This window comes from Monopterus albus, unplaced genomic scaffold (assembly GCF_001952655.1).
Source record: "Monopterus albus unplaced genomic scaffold, M_albus_1.0 scaffold34.1, whole genome shotgun sequence".
Classification (NCBI taxonomy): domain Eukaryota; kingdom Metazoa; phylum Chordata; class Actinopteri; order Synbranchiformes; family Synbranchidae; genus Monopterus; species Monopterus albus.
Genome location: NW_018127914.1, coordinates 3,820,492 through 3,832,552, shown reverse-complemented (window position 1 = coordinate 3,832,552; position 12,061 = coordinate 3,820,492). Strand labels below are relative to the sequence as shown.

The following is a 12,061-nucleotide window of genomic DNA, read 5'->3' as shown; positions in this document are numbered from 1 at the left end:
TCCATTGCATGCTTGCTGAACTGATGCTACATTTTGGATCCATCTTCAGTAGAGTCATTTTGGAAATGTTTATTTTGTTTTCTTTTTCTTTCAAGCTGCAGTGCAATGTCTAATCACTTGTGAAATGTAGTTTTTTTTAAAATGCTTTTTCATTTGTGTCTCATGCAAAATAAGGCATTCACAGGAGTAATGTTGATTAAATATAAGGCAAAAGAAACATATCTGAAAATGTGTTTATCTAAAAAGAAATCATATCAAATGCATTTATCCAGTGTTTTACTTTGTAGGGTTTCCTCATCTGGTCCATATCTAATTAAGGAAATTTAATCTAACTTTAAAATTAAACACCTGAGTGTTGCTGACAAGCCTGATGCATTTGGATATAGTCTGTAAATAAATTGTGTTTTTTCTATTAGCCTTTCAGTGATGGAAACACAAATTAGCTTCCTAATGGTATATTAACATAATGGCCCGTGTCTGTTTGTTAAGATGTAATTATTTTTAAAGGATCGTACAAGCGATGAAAGGGTTAACCTGACATGAGTGCACACTAGCACATACAGAACACACACTTGTACAATGGCTCAGTTACAGTAGGAGATAATGGCATGCATAAACCCTGCAAGTAATTCAGTTTGTCTTCACATCACACATTCATTACCAGAACCCAATTAAAATAGGGTAAGCCACACCAATTGGGCTCACAAGGCAATTTGCATCCCAATCAATCTTTGAAATATTATGCGGATATTGTTCTGTTCCTACACCCTATTAGAATAAACAAGAGGGAAACAAATGATGAATGGAATATTGTTGTGGAAAACAATCATGCGTAGACAAACAAACAGTGAGGATGAATACATTTCTAAGTGCATGCAGGCATACATTGGAGAATATCTATTTGTTCAGTGTGCTTCTCATACATTGGCTGTGACCCTTGAAAAATGGAGATGTGGGTGTGTTCATGTTTGTTTGCATGAATAGGTATGATTTTTGGTTTCTTAGTACAGGATTCTCTAGACTGTAGCACTGAATTTACAGTATTTTCTGTCCAGTCTATCCATAACAGAATATTCATCAGTCTTCTCAGCTGCCAGCAGTACTCAGTCGCACTTGCCTGGGCAATGTAGTCATCCCTTCATAAAGTAGCAAATCAATAAGCAGGCGCTATCCCAGATCATAATTCAAACAGGCATTTGTGTCCTCCCACCTCTGACATAAAACAGTGGCGAGGGAAATGCATTTTACCGTGTAACTAGACTGGTGCATCTTCAGTATGCAGAAGCTACCTCCTTGTAAACAAAGAAATCTGTTTGCCCTCCTCCCTCCAGCCTCTATTGCCATCTTCACCTCCCACCCCCAACACGGACGGCGCTGAATTTGACATTAACGCCTAGCTGTCATTAAAAATGCATTAAGGCATAATTAGATATTAGCCGCTAATTTGTTGCAATTACAAGGATGAAGCGCTTTTGGTGAGAGAATAGTTTGGGACAACAAATGAGTTACCTCAGATGCAATCATAATAAAAGGTGTGATGACATGAAATCAAAAGCAAGAGGGTGGTAGAGGAGAAAGGGTTAGTCACTATTAAGTTAAATTTTCTGTCAAAGAAGGCCATTGAATCATGGTGTGGAAATTTAAAGTTCCTCCTAAGGCATACAATAACAGAACTAGACAACACTCAGAGTGCAAACCTCTGTCCTTGTCCCAACAATGTCATTACACCTAAAAACACTATTCCCATGATAGTTTGACCATCATAATATGATTCCTTGACCATGGAAACATTACTCTAGCATTTGGAGTCACACTGCTATCATTATTAGTTTGAAAATTATTTAAGAAACCAATATTTCAGTAATGGTGGTTCCATTCAGAGTCTTGCTAAGTAACTATGACGTATCGTCAGATCTGTTGACACTCCACTGAATCGGCAGAGGTTCAGCTACAATTTGATCTTGGTTGCAAGTCTGCATAATTACTTGTTGTCTCACAGTAGTGAGTTTTTTTGTGAGCCCTACACTATAAATTTGCACATTTTAGATCACCACATCTGGAATATAACTTGGATCCAGATCATACTTTGGTGTTTGGCTGATCTTGTGTTTCCCTAAGCATTGTAGGTTTGATGTATGGGTTAGCATCAAAAATACTGAAACTAGCCGTATCTCACAATGATGAAGAGTCCTTTAAAATATTCCTGAATCAAATTACAGTATCATGTGAAGAAAACCAACTAACAAACAAAATGACAAACACACCAGAAACAAACCCCAGCTGTACAAACTGGTTAATAATAGTTATACTGACCATTATTCAGTAGAATAAATGAATGTCAAATGAACAACTAAATATTTGAACATGATATAATATCATGAATTTGTAACTCCTACTGCTGTGGACCGAGGATGAGACGAGGGGCCCCTGGACACAGACAACACAATATCTGGCTTTGCATCTCAATGTTTTGTGTCTCTTTCTAGTTGTTTATCTCTTTAGTCATCTTGCGTCCTGTAGTGGTGTTTCTGCAGCTCTTGGTGATCCTTCTGCATCACTTTAGTTGTTTTGTATCTTAGGTTTGATTAAAGCAAAGATGGTAGAGCAGTGTGAATTAGGACCTGAAAATGCAGGGTAAACTACTCCCACCATCCACTGGTTAGATTTTATTTTTCACATAAAGGAATACTCAGCTGAATAACCAGTCTGGTAATATCCACTGATGTACGGTGCCATAAGGCCTTACTCTGAATAATTAATACCCTGTGATATTAGTGGTGTGATGAAGAATGGCCTGTGCCCAGGAGCTCACCCAATACCCCTTCAGTTCATTTAAAGGTCTGTCTTTAAACCGCTCTGGTTGCTGGATCCACCATCTCTTCACTCTGAAAATAACAGCAGCTCTGGCCATGATGGTCTCGTTCACTGGAAGGTCCCACACCGGGTAGAAAATGTATATTTGATGAGCCGCAGAAAAAGATGAAAGGTGACAAGTGTTATTTTAAAACCAGGCGAGGACACCTAGCAACAGACCTAAACAGTGATGAAACAGTGAATTCTGCAGCTTCAACAGACTGCTGTCATTAAAGTGCTGCTGTGTAATAGAGGAACAGCCACATAGTAGACAAGTCAAAAGGACTAATATGACTGCATATCAACTCTGGAGCCACAAAACAGCTCCACTGGTGACCATTGTTTTGTGCCATTTCCAAAAGGGAAATCTGAACAGCTCGCTGCTGATGAACTGTTTGGGGGGCAGTTTGATCCACAGACAGAAGGAAACACGGTTAATGATGCTGTCGGCAAGGTGATTATATGGGAACGTGTAATATAAAATTAATTACTGTTCTGTGAATTGCATGTTCTGACTGGATGCCATCCCTGTTTTTCCGTATGGAGATTTTGAAAATGAATCTTTAGAGACTGAGAATGAATGCAGTATAGCGGTTATATAACATGTAGCATGATACTGTAGCTTGTGTCCCCAGTGAGTGAGTTGTACTGACCACAGTAAGACGACTTGAAGTTTAATCAGATGACCTAAATCTTTGTCACTATGTGGTCTTGTTATTACGTCTCAGTATTATTCTCACACACAGTGCTGAGTATGTCCCACCAGTCTTTCACCAGTATGATCCAGCAGTGGCACTCCAGCTAAGAAAGACTTGAGACCAGGCAGTGCCTCAGTGACACCTCTAGGCATGGCTGGAGTTTTTACACTGTGCTGTTGCTGCTTGTATATCTATTAAAACATAGTAGGGTGTGACTATCTGCATGAGGATTATGTGTCCAGCTTACATTCAGTGCTCTAGCTATATTACTTTATTAAGTTAATAAAAGCTGAGGTATCGGATCATTTCTTGAGTTGTTATCGTGTTTAAGCAATATAGTTGAAATCAATATCGTGTCTTAAATCACTTGAGTAATGTCAGCTTGGGGACTAGAAATATTTGACAGAAATCAGTTTTACACACTGGAGATGTAGAGTTTGATTGACAGGGGCATCGGGTATGAAGGGTCTCAGGAAAATATACTACAGAGTTTCATTATGGGAATTATTGAACTGTAGCTTGACTGACACAAAGTATTGAAAAAGCAGAATGACTTTACATTTATGTAACCCAATGTTGATTCTGTATTTTTACTATTTTTTCATTTTTATGGAAGTGCAATACTATAATAGAGGGCATATTTCCTTATTGAGGGCTATGCTTTTGATGTGTGAGCTGACAGTTAATACAGTTTAAGAAGAGCAGGACAGTTCCTCTAATCATCCATGAAGTACATAGTGGTCTCTTTAACTCAGGGAAGTCAGTCGGTTCCACAGTGAACCTTACAGCTGTAGAGTCCTAGTGAGATGCCTACAGGGTGTTAGCTGCACCTAACCAATGGAGGTGCTGTATAACGATTAGCAAACTGAAATACAGCGGTGAAAATCAGCATGAGGCTATTGCTGCTGTGACAAGTGGAGGACTGAGGCGAATTGTGTGTGGGTCTGTAATTGTGTGCCTCTTTCTTTCCCTCTCTGGTTGGCTAGATTAGCTTAATTACCTAGACAGAATTCTGTTCCGTCTGTGATCATATCTGGTCTCTTCTTCCTCAGTCAGAAGTGGCATTGGATCACAGGTGCACAGTGGCTGCAGTCGCCTTTTAGCTGCGGGGCTACAGGCAGCTCAGTGACTGAGACAATCAGTCACCATTTACTTCGAGGACTTCAAGCTGTGCCAAATCACAGTGAATACCAGTGAAGGACACACCCACTGCTGCCACAGTCTGTTTTGTTGTTCTCAGCCATTTGAAGTCAATACTGTTATCCCACTTTTATTCTTGAGGGCAATCCTTTTGCATGTAGCAGCAGTAAGTATATTTACTATACAGTGCTCAACATGCACATCACTTGTTATGCTGTGCTTGACAGAGTGTAGTGCAGGTTTGGAGTGCAGTTTTCCAGACTCAGCTCAGTGACATTTATCCCCAGAGGACACACATATGGGCACACAGCTGTGCAGAAGATTTGAGGAATATGCTGGTCTGAATGATTTACCTGAGAAAGAGTCTTAAAATACACTCTTGCACCGTATTGCCAGCTTTCAGCACAGCTGCCAAAACATGTCAGGGCTGAAAAGTACCATTTTTGAAGTCAGAGGGAGAGGAGGGTTAATTTGCTGCCTTTGTACTCCTGTCCTTACCCATGGCTGCCCCCCACATAATCATAATTAGTATGGCGTTTTAGCACCACCTGCAAAATGAAGTGGACTCCCGCAGAATCTGTGCCTGTGTGTGTGTGTGTGTGTGTGTGTGTGTGTGTGTGTGTCTGATTGCTCTGTATATGTGTGTATGCGTGTTTGTATGTGTACAGATGCACTTTAAGCTCCCATTCATCAAAGCTATGGTTGACTGTGCCGGGCTAGAGCTGCAAACTAATCTGCTTCAGCCCCACACTGCTGCTCACCTACCTCTCATTAATCTAATTCCCAGGGACAATGTGTTTGTGTGCATATCAGTGCTCATTCTGTAATGTATGAGTGTAGAGCATGTGCCCGTATTTGGTTGGTGTGTAAAAATACACTGAGAACAATATAGCTGAAGATACATTTTTGTCATTACAGTCTGGCTCTTGTCTGCTAAAATACAAATTCTCCTACAGGAAACTGCCAGAATTAAAGAAAATTGGTGAAGAAATATTCACCGGGTGGCTGTGGCTTACGAGGTAGGGCAGTCGTCTTCTAACCAGCAAGTTGGTGGTTCGACTCCCGGTCTCCCCGCATGCCTAAGTGTCCCTGAGCAAGACACTGAACCCCAAATTGCTCCCGGTGGTTCGACTGGCGCCAGTGTGCGGCAGCCTCTCGTCATCGGTGTGTGAATGTGTGTGTGAATGGGTGAATGGTGTATAATCTCCTGTAAAGCGCTTTGGCCAGTGTAACACACTGTGAGAAAGCGCTATATAAAATACAGTCCATTTACCATTTACAATAACACTGACAGCTCATCTTCCTGGGAGTGTGCATCCACTAACACCCTTATAGAAAGAGGTGAAGAAATTATTTACCGTGTTCAGAGGAGAAAAAGTGAGATAAGAGAGAGAAGTCGAAAACAGAAAGGAAGATGGAGTAATGTACAGTATTTCAGTTTGTAGAGAAGGCAGACAAACAGACATGTAGCTTGGTTTATTGTAGATTGAACAGTAGATTTTCACCCACTTGCTTTTAAGCACATTTTCAGTTTAATTAAAAAAAACATCAAATTGGAAAAAAAAAAAAACATTTTTGGAGAAGCTGAGACGAGACAAGAGGAAGAGCAAAAGGTTGTTGGAAGCAGATTTGTCCAAAACACCTTGATGTTGCAATACCTCCTTATGCTTTTGGTTTTGTAGAAACACTTTCAATTCCAGTTACATACCACCACTTCACCATAAAGCCTCCAGAATAAAGCATAAAATAGTGGGTATGAGGGGTATACACAGCTGGAATGGTCTTAGTTTGAGACCAGTTGGGGCCCTTGATTCATGTCCCCTCTCTCTGTTATAATAGTGTCTGATTAAAAAAGACCACAGGGGATATGTTGATTAGAGGTAAAGTAATTCACTTAAAAAAAATCACAACTTCCATCTTAGCAGCAAAGAAATAGTGTAATATATCAGAGGTACACTACTGGTGCTGAATTACTACAGTGCAGGATAAAGCTTTAATGTCCCGGAGGGGAAAACTGAAGTACAGACAGGAGTCAGTAAGTGACACTGGAAAAAAAATCATCTATGGATTAAAACAGCAATCGGTACAAAGACAAAGGTTAATGTCAGTTGTCACAGACTTTTCACCAAGAGCTATTTCGTTGTACAGTATGTTGTTGATGCAAATGTGCACTGATTGACATTTTAATGTGCCCAAGCTTCCAAAATTTTCCACAATTTTGTCTTTCATTGGCAGAGAATGAAATTTGAATCCAGTCAATGCTCTGTTGCCAAAGAAGCAGTGGCAGTAGTGACACAACCACAGAGTGCATAGAGTCAAGCCAGTGATTATGCACATGCTCAGAAATAGATGTCCGCATTAATTTTCCTGCTGTTAAGCAAGGAGGAGACAACAGTATCACTGTGTAAAATGTATGCTTTGGGTCAAGAGTTGATGTTTTTCTGGCATGTCCTCGTTTTGCCATCGTTTTTTGTGTTGACCTGCCTAATGAATTGAGGTCACCATACTAAAACTACACATAATTTACTGAGCAGCAAAGCTTCAAGTTGACATAATATATTTTTGTTTGTCCCACACTCTCCACAGTCCAGCCGTGTTCTACATTTTTGTCCTTTCTGCAGTCGATTCATTATTTTACTCTGTGTTTCTTCAAACATCTCTCCTTCTCTTACCTCATTTATTTCCTCTTGACCAGTTTCCTCTTCTGTCCTCCTCCTCCTCCTGCTCCTCCTCTCCTCACGGCCATGCTTCACTGCTCCCTGTATTAATTGTGGTTTAAAAAATTCCCAGCTGAGGCTTGGTGGGATTGTTGAAGCCAATGACTCAGAACTACAGTGCAAGAGAGTGAAAGCTTGGACTCCTTACAGAAGCTGTTCCACCCTGCTGATACTGCCTTGCCGACCGGAAGGAGCAGCTCGTTGGCACCCACTGCCGAGAACTGGCACTTGGTTCACAGTCATCGGCATCTGCAACACTCCACCTGCTCACATTATTACACTTAGACATGTTAGAAGATAAAGAGTCCTGAGATATTGAAATCTCAGCAGTGAAACATATTTAGTAAATTAAACATTCACGCTAAATGCTTTTAATGACTGTTTTCAAATCATAACTGGAAGGTTTCATTAACCTTAATGGTCTCTTTGGGGTCCTGGAGACTCATGAAAAGCTTAAAAAACACACAAAGTTGTTTTATCACCTTTGTACTTCATGACTTTCTAAGAGTTTATATACAGTACATGTTTAAGACCAACTTAAATTTGAATTCGCCACACTCTTTGTGCAAGGAAATGCAATCTAAAATCTTAGGATGTAATACTCGACACCCAACACTACATTGTGTCTGAATCCTTCCTATCTAGGCACACTGAGCTAACATGCTGCTCATGCCCTCTGACTACACACAGTGTAAGAGTTAATTACAGGAGTTAAGAGTTCCATGGCCACATGTGAATGCCACAGTAAATCAGAAATGTTTTTTTTTTGTTTGGTTGTGCAAAGATTAGCAAAGATGCTGTGTAAGCCATGTCTTTATCTCCTGGTTGGAGTGCTGAATTCTGTGCTTTGGATCTGCTTTTATTTGAGATAGACATTACTGAAGCAGAGATTAAGTGAACCTCTGTTGCCATGCCAATCTATTTTTGGTTACACAATAAGGTGCAAAGTGTGGGTTGGTCAATATTTATATGCACGTCGGTTTTCTTCTGTCAATTTGCACATCTCCTTTTTCTCCCCCATGTTCCACCCTCCGCCCTGCCCTTGATTCATCAGTCCGCTCTCGCTCCACCTCACTAACCTTTGTCTTTCCATCTTCCCGTTTAATACGATCCTCTCACTTCAAAGCCTTTATGACTCTTCTTAGCTCCCCAATATTTATGTAATGGGTACTTTCAGCACCATTTTGCATTCAAGCATCTAAAATATGGTTGGTATTTTACCCCCATCTGGCCATAGCGCTGAGCAAGCTTCTTTTGTTAAAGCAGGAGAAAATTGGCCTAACACAGTCAGCCTTATAGCGCTAACACTTAATGGTACTTAGCTTCTCCAACTACTCCCTTCTGTGCTGTATTAGCAAAGTGGTAGCATGGGGCTAACATTCTACAATAGATTGTCCAAACAAGTTCAGAGACATAAAAGTATCAAGTCTGCTTTTTTCCTCTGTTTTTAAAAAGGATTGTTGACTAAGAACTAGAACACCAAATTAAAAACGACATTTTCCTCAGCTGTTAACAAATCTGTGCCGGTTTCCTCCCAAGCAGGCACCGGGGCAAAGGAGCAAAAGGAGCCGTTGGGGTCCAACCTAATGCCTTATAATTACCCTGAATTATCGTCCTATCTGCTCGCCATCCCACGTGTTACAAAGGCACTCATAACAAGCATTAATAATTACACCATACTCCACTCATATTTTATCAGCTGCCCAGATCCCCTTCATACTGACTGGATGATTAAATTTTGGATTTTATACAAGGATTTGCAATTGAACTGTGAGAAATTTTTGCTCAAGGGGTATACTGTACTGATTTATGTAAAATGCGTGCTGTGTTGTAGAAGTAGCTGCTTCATATTGTGCATATTGGCCTAATAACAAATTCCAGTTTAAAAGACATCACAAAGTTTTTGTTTTCATGTCAGAGAACAATGTCGTACCTTCAAAAGCTCTGTAATATCAATATGCAGGGCACAGTTACTGCTGCTGTAATCTCATTTTGTTTGTTGTTGTGCTTCCTCACTCTGTTCTTCTACTGAGAATATATACCTTATCTGTCCCCTTTCATAGTGTTTCCAGCTGTGCACACCGAATTCCCTCTAGCTTCCCACTCCTGTACTTAACCTTAAGCCATGTTTTTTTTTTTTGTTATTTTTCTTCTGTTAAGGGCGGGCTCTGATGAGACTGACAGATAGAAAGCTGGAAAGAATGGGTATCATGCATGATGCCCAGAGGCAGCACATTCTGCAGCAGGTCCTGCAGCTTCGTGTGCGGGAGGAAGTCAGGACTCTTCAACTTCTCACACAAGGTAGACTTTTCAGCATCTGTTTTTCACCCAGCATATTTTCCTCACACGTTTCACCATATTACTTTAAGTCACCTTTAGCATATAATAATAATATATAAGCTTCAGCACACTGTGATCACATATAATATCTGTATCTCACCCAGATAGATTATTCACAAGGAGACTGACATCTCATATTTTGATAAATATTCAAATCATTTACTGTGCAGTATTTATGCTCATGCCATCTGTAGTCATGGCAATCGCTGCATGTTTTAAAGCCTGCAGCAAGTGATAAATCAAAACTGATGATGCAACTACAGGAGTCGAGAACAAATTGTCTCTTTTGGTTACTTGTTGTGATCACAGAGTCTGATTCTTATATATGATGACTTGTCTATGTTAAAGGTCACAGTTATGTCTTGGTGCCATTTAGAGCTATCCTGCTACATACTTACCTGGTAGTGCTGTGAGGTCTGCCCACATGAGAGTTTAAAAAGACAACATTTTATGGTGAAATCAATTCACTCCAGTAGAATTGTCACAATCAGAGCATCTGCTCAAGGAGTCGAAAATAACCCAGGCACGTAAACACAATTCATCTGTAGCAACCAATAGCAAGCTGTCTTGACAGCGATGACTTTTGAGGAAATGGAGAGCCAGAGTTCAAAATAGGGGGAGGTATTGTAGCTAACTATTTTCCTTTTGCATAGCTGAATTTGGGAAACAGTTTGAAAGACATTTTTACATTCATTCGTCTTCTTCATTCTTGCTTTCGTTGACTCACTGCAGCAATTCTTGGTGCATCAGTAGAGTCCAGCATGGCATATTATGTCGCATGCATCTTGCACAAGATATTAAAAACATTGCACCATAGAGCGTCTAGCTGTCAAAACCTCTGTAGGGTATCTTTAAGATTGACAACTACTTTATTTACCTGCACTGGTCGGGAAATGACGACTTAGGCTGGGGTTAAGCTGTAAAGTCATTTCACAACTGCAGAGTCTAGAGGGTCGGCCTTCAGTATTGTATGCAATGTGCTTATCTCAACAATATGTGTAGATGCTATTTCACTCCAACACAAGCACAAGGATAATCAGTGCTGGTGCGCTGACAGAAGCGCAAATACCTTTACATTTTTGGAAGGCATTGAGACGATTAATATGCTAAAAAGGAAAAGCATTATCAGTTCACTTAACTTGGGGGAGAGATCTGCACTGAAAAACTGTAGATATCTCTGAATTCACAGTACATTATATGAAATAACCTTTAGGCAAAAACAAGACTACAAAGTATACTGATTAACTGCTGAACTGACATCTCTTCCACTAACAGTCTTCAGGTTCGCTTCCTTAAGACACAAGTCACAGTTGAGTGGACAATAAGCAACACAATCTTAAGTGTTGCAATTGAAAATATGCAACAGAGGAACACAGGCTATTAGATAAAAGAATTTTTATTTCTAAATAAATGTGCTTATTACAGCAAAGTAATTACAGATTTTATTTTATTTTTTTACAGTAAATATTATATTCACAGAAGATCCAGTCATAAAACTGCTTTAGACTATTGCCTGTTTAAGTTCACCTTTTCCTAAGATGCTCCAACAACATTAACTTTACCACTGTTGCCAGTGCTTATCGGGTTTTCCCTATAATCGTGTAAGGTCTAGGCCTGATTATGTAAAGTGCCCTGAGACAATTGTTGTTGTGCATTGGCTCTAAACAAATGAATTGAATTGAATTTGCATTTCATCACACACGTATGTATGTATATTGTGCTATGGAAGAGGGCACTGTCATCCTTTATTTTAATCTATGCACACTTCGGCACCCCGCAGTTCCTCAATTTAACCTCATTTCTTTGTTTTCTCCAAAATGTGTTTGCGTCCTCTGAAGCACGTTTCATAACAGCCATGCAGGCACTGTTGTTTTCCATCCTCTCCTCAGTCCCATGATTCTCAGCTTCCCTGGTCTCCTCCGTAACTATTCTCACAGCTGCCCTCCTCCATCACCGCTACCAGCAGCATGACGGCTCACACCACTACTACCATCAACACCTGTCTGCCTACAGACTCTCAAACAAGGCTTTGCCACGGGGCCTAAGAAAGAAATTCTAGGGATCTTTTTCACTCCAAGAAATACTTGGAAAACATTTGGAGTGCAATACAGCAGCCTTTCTCCCTCCCATCTCTGTTTTGGTCCCCTAGAAAGTGGAAAATAGAGTGTGCAAGAGAGTGGCTGAGGCACGGCACTATCCTAAGGACAACTATACCTTATTTTCTTTGGTTTTTTGACACACCTTTCCTGCTCTTTTCCACTCTCCTCTCCCCTGTGTTGATGATATGGGAAGTGACAGCCCACCAGCCTCAGC

General features: G+C 40.3%; 1 protein-coding gene across 4 annotated transcripts in view; it reads left to right on the top strand.

Annotated features, from left to right (window-relative positions):
- The window catches only part of samd12 (sterile alpha motif domain containing 12), an 86,317-nt gene that overhangs the window by 26,969 nt on the left and 47,287 nt on the right, over nt 1-12,061 (top strand). For 3 of the 4 annotated variants that reach the window (XM_020597462.1, XM_020597461.1, XM_020597463.1), the window contains one exon: nt 9,569-9,709. The exons of the other annotated variant lie outside the window; for it this stretch is intronic. In XM_020597462.1, coding sequence (XP_020453118.1) covers nt 9,569-9,709 — 141 coding nt within the window. The remainder of the gene's footprint in view (nt 1-9,568; nt 9,710-12,061) is intronic. 4 annotated transcript variants of the gene reach the window in all.